This window comes from Acipenser ruthenus, chromosome 45 (genome assembly GCF_902713425.1).
Source record: "Acipenser ruthenus chromosome 45, fAciRut3.2 maternal haplotype, whole genome shotgun sequence".
NCBI lineage: Eukaryota > Metazoa > Chordata > Actinopteri > Acipenseriformes > Acipenseridae > Acipenser > Acipenser ruthenus.
Genome location: NC_081233.1, coordinates 9,583,604 through 9,599,376, shown reverse-complemented (window position 1 = coordinate 9,599,376; position 15,773 = coordinate 9,583,604). Strand labels below are relative to the sequence as shown.

General features: G+C 48.5%; 1 protein-coding gene across 1 annotated transcript in view; it reads left to right on the top strand.

Moving 5' to 3' along the window:
• Positions 1-311: 311 nt before the first annotated feature.
• LOC117400875 (serine/threonine-protein phosphatase 6 regulatory ankyrin repeat subunit C) overlaps positions 312-15,773 on the top strand; it is a 31,378-nt gene continuing 15,916 nt past the window's right edge. The window contains exons 1-27 of the mRNA XM_059013068.1: positions 312-495; positions 1,990-2,073; positions 2,778-2,856; positions 3,383-3,453; positions 3,627-3,827; positions 4,119-4,206; positions 4,485-4,627; positions 4,896-5,108; positions 6,111-6,189; positions 6,396-6,510; positions 7,197-7,279; positions 7,796-7,913; positions 8,007-8,075; positions 8,350-8,490; positions 8,774-8,851; positions 9,043-9,154; positions 9,480-9,551; positions 9,870-10,071; positions 10,387-10,474; positions 10,791-10,908; positions 11,473-11,692; positions 11,823-11,910; positions 12,513-12,596; positions 13,039-13,184; positions 14,113-14,195; positions 14,472-14,554; positions 15,102-15,193. Coding sequence (XP_058869051.1) covers positions 469-495; positions 1,990-2,073; positions 2,778-2,856; positions 3,383-3,453; positions 3,627-3,827; positions 4,119-4,206; positions 4,485-4,627; positions 4,896-5,108; positions 6,111-6,189; positions 6,396-6,510; positions 7,197-7,279; positions 7,796-7,913; positions 8,007-8,075; positions 8,350-8,490; positions 8,774-8,851; positions 9,043-9,154; positions 9,480-9,551; positions 9,870-10,071; positions 10,387-10,474; positions 10,791-10,908; positions 11,473-11,692; positions 11,823-11,910; positions 12,513-12,596; positions 13,039-13,184; positions 14,113-14,195; positions 14,472-14,554; positions 15,102-15,193 — 2,977 coding nt within the window. The 5' untranslated portion in view covers positions 312-468. The remainder of the gene's footprint in view (positions 496-1,989; positions 2,074-2,777; positions 2,857-3,382; positions 3,454-3,626; positions 3,828-4,118; positions 4,207-4,484; positions 4,628-4,895; positions 5,109-6,110; positions 6,190-6,395; positions 6,511-7,196; positions 7,280-7,795; positions 7,914-8,006; positions 8,076-8,349; positions 8,491-8,773; positions 8,852-9,042; positions 9,155-9,479; positions 9,552-9,869; positions 10,072-10,386; positions 10,475-10,790; positions 10,909-11,472; positions 11,693-11,822; positions 11,911-12,512; positions 12,597-13,038; positions 13,185-14,112; positions 14,196-14,471; positions 14,555-15,101; positions 15,194-15,773) is intronic.

Here is a 15,773-nt window from a genome sequence, read left to right as displayed (position 1 = left end):
GAGCATATAGAATACAGCGAAACGTAAATGACATTCCTAACTTATCTAGTAGTTTAAATTGAGTTTCGCTTCTTTAACAAGGCTAGGATCCATGCTACTAAATCTAATAATAAACACACTCACACACACGTGTTTCAGTATAACATTTCAAATGATTGTGTACGAAAGCATTGCATATATATATTTTTAAAAGATTAAATAAAACGGCGTTATTAGGAATTATTTTTATTTCCTGCAGTACTCGAAATCTACCAGGCGGTGTCGCTGTCGCCTAAGCGCGGCCCCTCTCTCCGCCAAGCCGATAGGCGGGTTCCGCTCCCCCTTTTGCAAAGCAAGCCTTTACAAACCCGGCAAGCAACAACAGCAAACACACGCAACCGCAACCTTACCCTGCGAATCGAAACCCAACGCCAGTTACCTCTCCACCCCATCCCCATGAAGGAGCTTCGCCCTGGCTGATTTCGGGAGATGGGAATACTAAGCATAACTGACCAGGTAAAGACCCCCCCCCCCGTGCTTTCTTTTAAAGGAAGGCGGAGAAAAACACGGACCAGTTTAGTTTTTTCGCTAGGAGTTGCGGGCGGGGTTGCAAAAACAGACTAGGAGGCGGTACACCGCCGGCTGAGGTTGCCTAGGAAAGACTGGGGATGGGAGGCCCTGATTCGCTCCTTCGCTTTTTTTTTTTCATTGCAAAAAACACAGTAGCGGAGGCTGGAGTTTTTTATTTTGATGCGCATTTGTATTTTTGACTGTTCAAAGGGGCTGGAATTACAAACGAGTGAAACGGCGCGTCTTTGCTCGCGTTGAAACGGATCGTGTTCTCGCTGCACTGTCTGTAGTCGACAGCAGCGTCTCTTGCACAGGGATGGGATCGGGAGTATCTTCACTCCACCATCTCTCCCATCTCACCATCGCGAAAGCGAAACGCACTTTGCTCGTTGTGTCGTGTATGTAAAGTCAAGGCCACTTTTGCATGCATGTATGCTTGCTTGGGTGCAGCGTGATGCGGTTTTGTTTGTGCAGTATTGCTGCGTACGGTGTGTTGGCTAGCCCTAGCTGTGTGTGTGTGTATATATTAGTATTAGATCACCGGTTTTGTCATCGACATGAGTGACTCGTGTTTTCTTTCGCTGTGTTTTATTTAATGCAATCACACTTTCGCCTCAGTGTTATTACGTCTGTCTTCATGAAGTCACAACGCTGCGCGGAAATGCTGTTGAAGCGGGGTGAGTCACACCTTTACATGACTCATTTCGAAAGTGACAGGATATGCGATTGATTGCGTGTTTGTGGCAGGACTGTGCAGACCTGAAAGGCATGTTTATCTAGAGGACAGGTCGAGGTCTGTGTTGAGATGCGCGTCTGACCCCCCCCCCCCCCCCGGTCAGGGGTGAGAGGACCCAGCGCTCCCTCCTGGAGCCCCCCAGCATGTGTTGGCAGTTATTGAACGGTGTGTTAGGAGCGAGCAGTTTCACAATAGCAGGCAGGAAATCGCTGTGTGTTAAAACACCTGCTTTAAAAGAGTTTTGCAAATACACACATTTTTTAGTTTGGTTGGGTCCCCAGTCATATTTGTCAAGTTATAAATAGTCCAGGTTAACTTTTCTAATACGATCATAACTTTTAAAAAAATCTGTTTTAAAAAGCCACTTATCACACATGTGTTGGTCATACAAATCCATGTTTGAAGAAAAAAAAAATAAAAAAAAAATGTGCAGCCTCTTTGAACGTCCAGCGAGGCAGGGTTGAGCTTGACTCAGGAAGCGTGCCGGTCAGTCGGAAACGCCCTGGCCCGCTCCTGCTCGTTGGACGCGCCCCTCAATTGGACTAAGGAAGCCTGTATCTTACAGCATTTAGATTGCCGTCTTCCGAGACCACACTGTGAAAAATGAGTTAATACTACCGATGAGTGGGCTTTGTATCTTGAGCTACTAAACTGTTTGCAAGTGGCTGTCCTGTCCTGTCCTTGATTTTAATTTCTCATTCCAGCCTCCTCTGGTCCAGGCAGTCTTTAAGCGCGATGCAGAAGAAGTCAGAGTGCTGCTGCACAAGAAGGAAGATGTCAATGCACTGGTGAGTGTATCGCTGCCCCTCCCAGCTCCGCCTTCCTTAAGCAGGGGCCCCTGTCCCACAGAGCAACACGGCACAGAGGCTCCTAACAGGAAGTCAGACATGGGGAGGGGTGCTTGTGAAGTGCGCTCCAATAGGGGGAGGGAGAGGGAGGGAGGGAGGGAGGGAGGGAGGGAGGGAGGAGGGATGCACATCTTTATATGATAAGCGAAAGACAGATCGCTCACCAAACCACTCTAGTCATTTGTGGTAACTCCCTCATAACGCATTGCCTGGTTCTCAGCGTTCGGATTCCTGCTCCTCCTGTTCCTGGAGAGTCTCATCGCAGTGCCAGTAGGGGCGGACGCTTTTCGATTGCCAGCTCCTCGATTTCCTCTCCGGATCTCTTGAAATGCTTTTTTGCAGCGTTGCTAATAGGAGTCGGTTTGCACAAGCATTAACCTCGGAGATTGGCTTCCTGGCTCAAAACCTTATTGATTGTGAAGGGGGGAGGGCGGGGGGGGGCTGCTGCTGCTGGAACCTCATTGGAAACATATTTTAATTTGTTTGCTTTTGCGTTCATCTTAGTGACTGAGTAGCTTCAAATGCAATTCTGAAACAGGAGACTTCCTTCTGTGGAAATGATCACAGTTAAAGATGACAGGGGGGGGGGGGGGGGGGGCTGCACGGTATGGTTTTTAATGTAAAATTTCGGATTTGCTTTGCAGGACCAAGAGAGACGTACCCCTCTGCATGCTGCTGCTTTTTTAGGGGATGTCCAGATAATGGAGCTCCTCATAAATTCAGGTGAGCAGACTGCTTCTGCCTGCCGACACTCATTTAAAAATGAAATGCCATTCTAATATTGCTAGCAGTGAATTGGCTACCACCCAGGTAACAAGAATCATGTGGTACAGCCATGGGTAAAAATTTAGCATCACCTACAATTTTAGGATTGAGAGCTTAATTAAAAAAAAAAAAAACTATATGAACATAATTCAGATCTTTTATTTCATGTTTTGTAATCAAAGAAACTACAAAATGATATCGCGAAAGTCTAAGCCATAACAGCAGTACAGTGTTCCATGCTGGATTTTGAAATGTCACGTACATGGAAAACTGTGAAGCGGCGCTGTGCAATTCATTATGTTAATGTGACGTCACCCAGCAGGTTTCATTCGACTTTATGAAGCAAAATGAGTTCATTCTGTATAGAGGGGGATGCTAAACTGTTGGCCCGAGCTGCGTGTATTTAGACACCAGTTGAAACCTTTCCCTTGTGTGTGGATGTTGCTGTGTAATGTTCATGCTGTTTGTGTTCCTGTGTTTTCAGGTGCTAGTGTTAATGCTAAGGATAATGTTTGGTTCACTCCTCTTCATCGCGCTGCTGCCTCTCGGAATGAAGTAAGTAGGGTCAAAAAAAAATAAATAGTCGCTTTGCTGCAATTATTTTCACCCTTACCAGAATATTTTACTCTATGCGCTCTAGAGTACGTGGCTTTATTGCAGTCAAAGAAACGCTGTTGAGTGTGTAACGGGTTGTGACTGTGTGTGTGTGTGTGTTTTGTTGTGTGCAGAAGGCGGTGGCTCTGCTGCTGAAGAAGTCCGCGGAGGTGAGCGCGCGGGACAAGTTCTGGCAGACGCCGCTGCACGTGGCCGCGGCCAACCGGGCCACCAAGTGTGCCGAGGCGGTGATCCCTCTGCTGAGCAGCGTGAACGTGGCCGACCGCACGGGCAGGACCGCGCTGCACCACGCGGCTCACAGCGGCCACATCGAGGTGAGGGAGGGAGGGACTTGCGAAACAGGGCTGGAAATAAGACTCCTGTTGCACAGCAGTTTTATCCATTCCAGGTTTTAATACGAGCTTGATCAGCCACAGTGTGTACAGCTAATGTCAAGTTCAGGAGTGGATCAAGCTGCTATGCAATAGTAAGCTTATTCCCCTCCCTGTCCTACATCCTCCTGTTCTGTGCGTTGTTTTTTATATATGTAATAACGAAACAGAAATACTAATAAAGAAAAAATAAGATTTAAATGGAAAAAAAGAACAATTTAAACCCTCTTCTAGATGGTGAATTTGCTGCTGAACAAAGGGGCCAACCTGGGAGCGTGTGACAAGAAGGACCGGCAGCCCATTCATTGGGCAGCTTTCCTAGGTAAGCCCTCCGCAGCTGAGTGAGTGCCAGCGTGTGCGTGTGTAAACCCTTTCATGCATGGGGACCTCCTACACTTTTTATATGGAGACGGGGAAGACGCCACGGTATGATGACCTCGTGTGAGGATGCCAAAATTGAATTGAAAAATATATTTATGATGTCTCCAAAAACTACTTTTTTGTTCATCTGTTTTCCATATTTTATGCAGGAAAGGGTTAGAATGGTTGCCAGTTCCACCCCCGCAGTTTCACAATAACACTTCTCCTTGTCCTTGCCAGGGCATCTGGAGGTGGTGAAGCTGCTGGTGTCTCGCAGCGCTGACGCCATGTGCAAAGACAAGCGAGGCTACACCCCCCTGCATGCTGCAGCCTCCAACGGGCAGATCGAGGTGGTCAAGTACCTGCTGAGACTGGGAGCTGAGGTGAGGGGGGGCAGAGGGAGGTGAAGCACACACTAGGAGACACGTCCCGGCTGGAGCCTGTTAGCAGCAGCTACACTGATCATGCAATGCATCTTGGTCTCTTATTCAATAAGCCAGCTTCTCCCTGTTCACAAGTGAACCACACTCATTTTTCACTGCACTGCGAACCGATCCGTAGCGAGTTCGGAACTCGACTCCAAGCAAACACGCACACGCAGCCTGACCGCTCCCTAGACCCAGCCTAAGATCCCTGTTGCTCCCCCTGCAGATGGATGAGCCGAACGTCTTTGGGAACACGGCGCTGCACATCGCCTGCTACACGGGGCAGGAGGCGGTGGCCAACGAGCTGGTGAACCACGGCGCCAACGTGAACCAGCCCAACGAGCGCGGCTGCTCCCCCCTGCACTTCGCTGCCGTCTCCACCAACGGGGCGCTGTGCCTGGAGCTGCTGGTCAACAACGGGGCTGACGTCAGCATGCAGGTGAGCGGCGCTAGCTTCTTATTGTTTTTTTGTCTCATGCTTGGGTATTTATTTCGGCTGTCTTTGCTTCGGTCAGCTTGCGTCAGGGGCGTCCAAACGTTTTCCCCTCGAGTGACCGCAGTTTGTTCCTATAAAGGACTAGGACTTTGCCGCTAACTTTAATAAGGTTATGTGGTCCAGTGGTTAAAGAAAAGCGCTTGTAACCAGGAGGTCCCCGGTTCAAATCCCACCTCAGCCACTGACTCATTGTGTGACCCTGAGTAAGTCACTTAACCTCCTTGTGCTCCGTCTTTCAGGTGAGACGTAGTTGTAAGTGACTCGGCAGCTGATGCATGGTTCACACACCCTAGTCTGCTAAATAAACAAATAATAATAATAATAATAATAACCCGACAGGGATGGAAAGAGATCTGGGATCCCCTGTTGCGTAGCGGTGTGATCCAGTCCTGGCTTTACTGTGATTTTAATGAGACACACCTGAGCTTGGGGCTAATCAAGCTCACAGTAAAATCTGGGTGAAACTGCTGTGCAATAAGAGTCTTTACTTTCCATCCCTGGACCAAGGAAAATGTTTTAGCGTGTGAAATAAACCAACCGTACGGTAAATCTGTCTATTAAAAGGGCTAGAAAATATCAACGCTGGGACCAGAAATGCTTTAAAGTAACGTAATAAATTCAAGAAAAAACGTTACTGGAAGATTTTGTGGTAGAATTCAATAGTGAATGCAAATGTTTTCAACAGTACATCTCGTCCGAACCTTTGTCAGATCACTTTGACTGGGTTTCTTTTCATATTGGTACGCGTGTTTTTAAATACACAGTGTGTAACTTGTTCTCTGTGTAAGTCAGGATGCTAGTAGTTCTGGTCTTGCTGTCAGTTGAAGTTGCATGCTGGGTGCAATCTGGTGCCCCCTGTAGAATTCAGGGGGGGTTGGAGCCTCGCTGTGCTGTTTCTATATCAACCCTCTTCTGTCTCCTCCTCTCTCATTTCTTTCACTCCAGAGTAAAGAAGGGAAGAGCCCCTTGCACATGGCAGCCATTCACGGGCGATTCACACGATCCCAAATCCTGATCCAGAACGGTGAGCCACCAGTACAGCTCCCAGTCTGAGTCCGCCCCCTAAGAGACTGTATACTCTCTGCAAAGCTGATGGCGACCATATGCCCAAGATATAAATGTTGCACGATTTTGTTTTTCTTTGCATCAAACTATTGTAAAAAAATAACTAAAAGGTTGTTTTAAAGAGACTTAATAAACCGTTGTCCCCTTTTTATGGCTTTGTTTCAGGCGGGGAGATCGACTGTGTGGATAAATATGGCAATACCCCTCTTCATATTGCTGCTAAATACGGCCATGAACTGCTTATCAGTACTCTGATGACTAACGGTGCTGACACAGCAAGGTGAGCGAGGCAGCCTCTTCACAACATCCCTGGCTTTCTCTTCTGCTCTTCAGAGTGCCCTGTGCCTCTTTCCCCCCCATTGGGGATGCGTAACTCCCTGCAGACCTGTCACACTTACTCCTGCCTGGATTGTTTTTATGAGAACGACTCACGGGCGTTTGTTATCCTTTTTTTGACACACTCTGCATGATGCGGCCCAAGGCAGTCTGTTTTTAGTTTGTGTTTTTAGATGCACCCTAGAAGTCGCTGCCTAGGGTGGGGCAAATGTAACTGACAGTAGCAGCTGAAGTGGCATCCGACTGCTCTGCAGAGGGAGTCCTGCTAAGCTTGCATTGAAACCTGGAATGACTGGTGCAGTGCAGTGCAGTGCTCTTTATCCAGTGCAGTGCAGTGCAGTCCTCTTTATCCAGTGCAGTGCAGTGCAGTGCTCTTTATCCAGTGCAGTGCAGTGCAGTGCAGTGCTCTTTATCCAGTGCAGTGCAGTGCTCTTTATCCAGTGCAGTGCAGTGCTCTTTATCCAGTGCAGTGCAGTGCACGCCTCTCTATCCATTCCCCCCGGTGCAGTGCAGTGCAATCCTCTTTGTGCAGTGCAGTGCAGTGCAGTGCAGTGCACACCTCTCTATCCATTCCCCCCGGTGCTGTGCTGTGTGTTGCTGACTCAGCTCTGCCTGTCTCTCCCTGTACAGACGTGGGATTCAGGGGATGTTCCCGCTACACTTGGCTGTGCTCTACGGGTTTTCAGACTGTTGTCGCAAGCTACTCTCCTCAGGTTAGTGGATCTGTGCGGCGTGCGTCTTTATAAGGAATTCCTGCACTAGCTGGTCTTCATTAAGTAACGATGGAACTGTGAGGTTAGAATTATTACCAGGAAGAAGAAAAAAAAAATGAAACGCTGTAAGATATCTTCCCTTTATTTCTAGCGTTTTTGTCTTTAATCAGTTAAACTCCCATTTACTTTTCACCGGTATTTCTTTGTGATTGAAACACCAATTCTGTAAATTTATTTATTACAATTTAAAAAAAAAAACTGTGATCACAAAAAAATCCATAGCAATATGTATTAAAAGAAAAGTCATTGAAATAACATTTTTGCTCAAAAGTTTAGCATCCCCCTATAGAGTTAACTCATTTTGCTTCATAAAGTCGAATGAAACCCGCTGAATAATGTTGGGTTAACCTATTGAATTACACACCATATACTTAACAAAAGACTGACACTTGTATGGGTAGCTGTAGTGCCTGCAGCGTTACTGACTCTCGCATGTGTGTTACTTTCCTGCTGCAGGTCAGTTATACAGCATCGTCTCGTCTCTCAGTAACGAGCACGTGCTGTCTGCTGGATTCGATATAAACACACCTGATAACCTTGGAAGGACCTGCCTGCACGCTGCTGCGTTCGGAGGGTGAGTCCACAACGCCCTCCAGGGGATCGCAGCCTCTCCTCTACACACTTCAGAATATTAATGACTTGAATATGTGTGTGTTTTTGTTTGCAGAAATGTTGAATGTCTTAACTTGCTGCTGAGCAGTGGCGCTGATTTGAAAAAGAAGGATAAACTCGGACGGTAAGGCTGTGGTTTGAAACTTTTCAGGGATGCTAACGAGACTCCCGTTGCACAGCAGTTTGATCCGTTCCTGGTTTTACTAAGAGTTTTTAATGAGACGCACCTGAGCTTATCGCCGGGACACTGTGGCTAATCAAGCTCCTAATATAACGGGTGAAACTGCTGTGCAGTAGGAATGGTACCTCCCTCTGTGGTTTTGTTTCTCTGGCAGAGAGTCCCCTGTTTGTGACGGTGCTCTGCGGGATTTTAAGAGCTCTGTTTATCCCTCCCGCAGGACCCCATTGCACTACGCGGCTGCTAACGGCAGCTACCAGTGTACGGTGACCCTGGCAAACGCGGGCGCCGGTATTAACGAGACTGACAGTAAAGGCTGCGCCCCCCTGCACTACACTGCTGCTTGTGACATGTACCGGAGGTGAGCCAGCGCACCGCGGGACACCGACTGTCGGGGCGTCGGAGCTTTTGTTTTTGTTTGTTCTTGAATATTTAGTCAATCCTGCTTGGAGGTTGTTCTGTTTTTCGTAGCATGAGATGGTCCCTCATTCACGTGTCATCCTTTTGTGACATCATCATCTTCACTGAAACGATCCGTGTCTGTTTAAAAAAACACATCCTCCTTCAGGCACCTTTGCAACAGATTCTGCGAACAATAAAAATAAAAAATACAAAACCACGCAATCTGTTGCGCTTGTTTTCAGGGTCGACAGACATTACTCCAGTAGCCACGACAATGACGAGGAGATGGTGAAAGACTCGAGACAGAAGGAGAATTTTTTGTGAGTGTGTGTCTGTACAATAATATATATTTTTTTGTTTGAGATTTGAGAATTGGCAACGAGATCAATGTTTAAAAGTTGGTTCCCTTCAGCCGTCAGGTTCTTTTTTTTTTTTTTTTTAGTTTTGTACTGCAACGGCATCACTGCACTTGTCCTGACCATGCTGTGTGTGTGTGTGTGTCTGTCTGCAGCTGTCTGGAGTATTTGCTGGATAATGGTGCAGACCCCTCCCTTCGTGATAAGCAGGGGTACAGCGCGGTTCACTATGCAGCTGCCCACGGCAACAAACAAAACCTAGAACTGGTACGTGCTGGAAAACTGAAACGCCTCCCTGGTGAATGTGCTGCACTACAGTGCAAAAATAAACCTGCCCTTCACTTTGTAGAGCCGCAATGCAAAATAAATAAATAGTCTGACCTTCATGTACTGTGCAGGGAGGGGAACGAGACTGTCCTTGCAATAGCAGTTTGATCCATTCCTGCTTTTGTTTAACAAGACACCCCTGCGCTTGTTAACGCTGGGGCTAATCAAGCTCATAGTTAAACCTGTAATGGGTGAAATCGCTATGCAACAGGAGTCTTATTCCCGTCCCTGTTGTGTGTGTGGGGTTTTTTTTTTTGTCTCTCAGCTCTTGGAAATGTCTTTCAACTGCCTGGAGGATGTGGAGAGCATCGTTCCAGTTAGCCCTTTGCACTTAGCTGTGAGTATTCAACCAGGAGTTCAGTTCTCTCTCCGAAATTCCTCAAATCAAAATCATTCAGCTGAAGGGTTCGGATTCTGTGTGGGAGGGCTGGGAAAGGGCAATTAAATAAAATAAAGTGTGTGTGACTTACATATGCAGATACTTTTGTAAGCCTGCGTTTCAAATTGTTAACGGAGGATGGTAAAATCAGTTGACTCTAATGTACACAGAGTGTGGTGTGCAGTTTTCATTATTTTTATTTAAAATCAAAGTGTGCATCGGTTATGATGTACAAGGTTTACCGGATAATGCAGTAAGATCCCTCCCTGCCCCCAGGCCTATAACGGTCACTGTGAAGCCCTGCGCGTGCTGTCGGAGACGCTGGTGAATCTGGACGTACGTGACGCGGTGGGCCGCACGGCGCTGTACCTCGCTGCCGAGAGGGGCCACACGGACTGCGTGGAGGTGCTGGCCTGCCACGGGGCCTCCTGTGTCCTCAAGGAGAGACACCACAAGTGGACTCCACTTCACGTGGCAGGTACCCCACCACCGACGAGGGAATCGGCACCAGGGGCGAGGGGGTGCAGGTGTACCAAAATAACGACCAAATGTCAATGAATGTGCCAACGGATTTAAAAAAATAAATTAAGAAAACAACTCTAGTAAAACCCAGTTTTGGGTTTAAAACCTGCATATGCTAGTAATATATATTCTGTATATACACGCACATATATACCAAGTAGGGCACCGTGGATGTTAATTATCAATCACACAGAGGCTTTTATTTTCTATGGATTGATTGTGTCATCTCTGTGATCGATTTGCAATGCCTGGTTGATCTGTGTGTTCACAGCTTCTAGCGGCTACACGGACTGCCTGCACGTGCTGATTGACAGCGGGGAGAAGGCTGACAGTGTTGACATCATGGACTCGCAGGGACAGTGAGTGGGGCTCTCTGTGTGTGTGTGTGTGTGTGTGTGTGTGTGTGTGTGTGTGTGACTGTTCTCTGGTATGTGCAGCAATGCCAAAAGAAACTTATAAATGCAATTGTGACAAACGTTTTGGCTTAAGTCTTTCTCCAATGTCTTCAGCTGGCCCTATAATAATATATATATTTTTTAAATGAAACGACCGAGATGATTGGACGATGTGATTTCAGTGTCTGTGGGGGGTGGGCGATGGGCATCGTTTTGGCTGTAGTGTTTTCTCTGCCCGCCCCGGTGACTGACGGGCTGTTTGCTGTTGCCCTGCCCTCAGGACCCCGCTTATGCTGGCTGTGCTGGGCAGCCACCCGGAGTGCGTTCACCTGCTGCTGGAGAGGGGAGCCACGGCCGACACGGGAGACAAGAGGGGCAGGACCGCCCTGCACAGGGGGGTAAGAGGGGCCGGGGGGGCAGAGCACCCTGCACTGAGGGGGAGAGAGGGGCAGAGCACCCTGCACTGAGGGGGAGAGAGGGGCAGATCACCCTGCACTGAGGGGGAGAGAGGGGCAGAGCACCCTGCACTGAGGGGCAGAGCACCCTGCACTGAGGGGGAGAGAGGGGCAGAGCACTCTGCACTGAGGGGCAGAGCACCCTGCACTGAGGGGCAGAGCACCCTGCACTGAGGGGGAGAGAGGGGCAGAGCACCCTGCACTGAGGGGGGAGAGAGGGGCAGAGCACCCTGCACTGAGGGGGAGAGAGGTGCAGAGCACCCTGCACTGAGGGGGAGAGAGGTGCAGAGCACCCTGCACTGAGGGGGAGAGAGGGGCAGAGCACCCTGCACTGAGGGGAGAGAATCACAAAATGGAATTTAAGCTTGTTAGCTTTAGCCTGTATGTGCTACCTTTCTGTTTTTCTTGTATTGGTTTTGCGATGAGAAAACACCCCAGTGTAAATCTGAACGAACACGCTGTGTGTGTGTGGAGACTGGTTGCTGATTTGTCTCCCCTCACTCCCAGGCTGTGATGGGCTGTGAGGACTGTGTCTGTGCTCTCCTGGACCACGATGCCTTCGCTCTGTGCCGGGACTTTAAGGGTCGCACTCCGCTGCACTTGGCGGCTGCCTGCGGCCACGTCAACCTGCTGGGGACCCTGCTGCAGGCTGCCTTCAACACCGACCCACTGGACTCCCTGCTGGACTACAGCGGCTACACCCCCGCGCACTGGGCAGCCTGCCACGGTATTATAAATGCATAATAGTAATAATATGCAGTATATGGTGATGGCTAAACAGGTGCATATGTGAACGCATTCGTATTTCTGAGACGCTGCTCATCTCTTGTGTGTGTTTTTTGTTCCCTTTTCTTCAGGGCACGAAGACTGTTTGGAAGTTTTACTTGAACACAAACCATTTAGTATCGAAGAGGGAAACCCGTTCACCCCATTGCACTGTGCTGTGTGAGTAACGATCCACGCACCTGTCAGTAGGAGGCTGGGGGGGTGGTGGGGGGGGGGCTCGATGCCAGGAGGTTCCTGCTTCAATCCCGGAGAGAGTCACTTCACCTCCTTGCGCTCCGTCCTTCGGATGAGACGGAAAACTCTGACTGCAGCAGCCGTTGTTTTACACTAAATAATAACAGCGTGACACGTGTGTGCACTCGTTCAAGATGCTAAAATAATACTAGAACTAACTCAACGTTTTTTGCCGTATTTTTATTTATTTTTTCCGGGGGGGGGGGGGGGGGTTCACAGTGTTATATCCCAGGGTTGTGTAGCTGAAAGGGGGCGTCTGTCTGGCATAGAGATAGCGATGATAGCTATCGTGTTCAGGGATGGAAATAAGACTGCTGGGTTTGAATACGTGCTTGATTCACCCCAGCGTAGAACTAACCAGCTCAGGTGTGTCTTATTAAACCAGGAAGGGATCAAACTGCTGTGCAACGGGAGTTTAATTTCCATCCCTGCTGATTCATGGTAATAGTGGTGCATGCGCGCGCGCGTGTGAAAATGTGTTGGTTGTAAATGTAAATAAACGTCACTTGTGTCCCTTTGCTGTGCAGAATAAATGGTCATGTTGGTGCTGCAGATATGCTGGTGGAGTCGATTGGCACAGAGATTGTAAATATCAGAGATGCCAAAGGAAGGTAAGAAGTGTACCAGTATCAGTGTGTGGCTCTGTGTGGCTCTGTGTGGCTCTGTGTGGCTCTGTGTGGCTTTGTGATAAGAGGTGTACCAGTGTCAGTGTGTGTCCCTGTATGGCTCTGTGTGGCTCGCTGTGTCTGTGTGTGTGTGTGTGTGTGTGTGTGTGTTTCTCTCTCTGGAGTCTGTACCGGCCCCTCTGGGTTGTGACATGCGGTTCTGTGGAGTCTGTACCGGCTCCTCTGGGTTGTGACGTGCGGTTCTGTGGAGTCTGTACCGGCTCCTCAGGGTTGTGACGTGCGGTTCTGTGGAGTCTGTACCGGCCCCTCTGGGTTGTGACATGCGGTTCTGTGGAGTCTGTACCGGCTCCTCTGGGTTGTGACATGCGGTTCTGTGGAGTCTGTACCGGCTCCTCTGGGTTGTGACGTGTGGTTCTGTACCCTGCAGGACCCCTCTTCACGCCGCTGCGTTCTCGGAGAACCTGCCGAGCCTGCAGCTGCTGCTGAGTCACGGCGCCGAGGTGAACGCTGTCGATCAGGCGGGCCGCTCCGCCATCATGGTGGCAGCCGACTGCGGGCAAACCGCCATCGTGGGTAAGACCAGGGGCACAGAGAGACGGGCATACAGAGAGAGGGGGTACACAGGCACAGAGAGAGACAGGCATACAGAGAGAGAGAGAGAGGGGTACAGAGACACGGGCACAGAGAGACGGGCATACAGAGAGAGAGAGGGGGTACACAGGCACAGAGAGAGACAGGCATACAGAGAGAGAGGGGTACAGAGACACGGGCACAGAGACGGGCATACAGAGAGAGAGGGGTACAGAGACACGGGCACAGAGAGACGGGCATACAGAGAGGGGGTACACAGGCACAGAGAGACAGGCATACAGAGAGAGAGAGAGAGAGAGGGGCACAGAGACACGGGCACAGAGAGAGACAGGCATACAGAGAGAGAGAGGGGTACAGAGATGGGCACGGAGAGACGGGCATACAGAGAGAGGGGGTACACAGGCACAGAGAGAGACAGGCATACAGAGAGAGAGAGAGGGGTACAGAGACACAGGCACAGAGACGGGCATACAGAGAGACAGGCATACAGAGAGAGAGGGGTACAGAGAGACAGGCATACAGAGAGAGAGAGGGGGGTACAGAGACACGGGCACAGACAGGCATACAGAGAGAGAGAGGGGTACAGAGACGGGCATACAGAGAGAGAGAGGGGGGCACAGTGCACACAGCAGGGGGAGGCTGGGGAGAGATAGCTATAGCTGTTGGTGTAGGGGGCTGTAGGTTTAGATACACATGGGTACAGACAATACCTTTCAATATCCATTGTTCTAGTGAGGTGCAGTTAAGCTGAGTGCCGAACTTGAATTCATGATTCCAAGAAGGCAAAAGGTTGTGCTATTTTTAATGCAGAAGCCCGCAGCTGGCACCATATAAATGTCATAAAATGGCTGGCAATACCTTGCCTGTAAAAACGCACTGTGATCTGAACTCCTTGGGTTTTTTTTTGCAGATATTTTGTTGAGCCACGCGAAGGCTGATTTGACCCTGCTGGACGAGAACAAGAACACAGCTCTGCATCTGGCCTGCAGCAAGGTAGGAGAGACTGGCACTGGCACTGGCACAGCTTTAAATGAACCGTTTGGGAATGTGGAAAGAAAGCACTGTATGTAGATTCGGTCTCGATGGCTCTGAGTTTTATTAATGTGTTTTTATATTTATAGAAGTAGTATAAAAATATATCAAAATGGTCCCGCATTTAAGAAGTGTTTTAAAATACTAATTTCTGTTAAGACAAATATGCATCTACATAAAACTGAAGCCTAAAACTATATATATACATAGTTAGTGTGTGTGTTTACTATTCCTCAGGGACACGAGATGTGTGCCTTGCTGATCCTGCGCGAGACTCATGAAGCTGCCCTCATCAATGCAACCAACACTGCACTGCAAATGTGAGTGAAGCCTCCTCCATCTACAGCAGAGGAGGAGGACGAGGACTTTTTATTGTCATTCAGACGTTGTTGGAGTGTTCAATTGATCTGTTTGTTGCACAAGTTTGATTTTTAATCCATCTCAAAATCACTTTTTAATTAGTTTTAAGTTAAACTTTCCACTGAGGAGCTGTTGTTGTGGATGCGTTTTGCAGTGTCCTGGTATTTGCAGGGCTTCATTTTAATGCACTTTAATGTTTCAACAGCAAGCCTTTACTGAAAGAATGTGTTCTCTTCGTTTTAAATCGAGCAGTCGAAGGTAGGAATGCTGTATGACCTCTGTGACCACAATCAGACCTTTAGCTAGCCGTCTGGAGGGAGGGCGGTCTGTCTTGCCACGGATTCCCAGAGGGTTCATTTCCCCCCACAATCGGGGGGGGGGGGGTTGTTTTTCCTCTCCTGAGCGCTAACGGGGACCACGCTGGCACCAAAGCAAGCGAGCATCAGTGGGCTGAACAGCCTTTCCTCGTTCTGGAATCTCATGTGTTCTTGTGTTGTGTCCCTGCAGGCCCCTGCATATCGCAGCTCGCAACGGGCTGGCTACAGTGGTGCAGGTGCTGCTAAGCCAAGGGGCCACTGTGCTGGCTGTCGACGAAGAGGGTAAGGGAAAGAAATACATCTTCCACCGAGTCTGATAGCAAAGCATTCAGTGTCATACTTGCATTGGCTCTCCCCGTTCTGCAGTCGTTTTTGAAGATGTTTAGAATGGTGGGAGCTCTTGCGATGTCTTCTGAACTCACCTAGGCTGCAGTGAGGGAGATGACTGCTTGTAATACTAAGTAATGAATGTACAGCTGTGGCTACAAGTTTAGCATCACCTAGAATTTTAGGATTGAGACATTATTGAATGAATTTACAAAAAAACATCATCTTCATTTTATTTAACATCATCTAATCGAGAAAACTAGAAAATGATATTGCGAAAGTCTACCTGGTGCCAAAATAGTAGTATAATATTTCATGTTAGATTGCAAAATGTCATGTTTTTAAATTATTTCGTTTTTTTGTGAAGTATATGGAAAACTACAAAGCGGTATGTTATTCAGTATGTTAACGTAGCATTAAGCATATTTCATTTGACTTTATGAAGCAAAATTAAGTTAATTTTGTAGGGGGATGCAACACCTTTTAGCCATAGCTGTACATTATACCTTTTAAAACCCCTCTCTCTCTCTCTCTC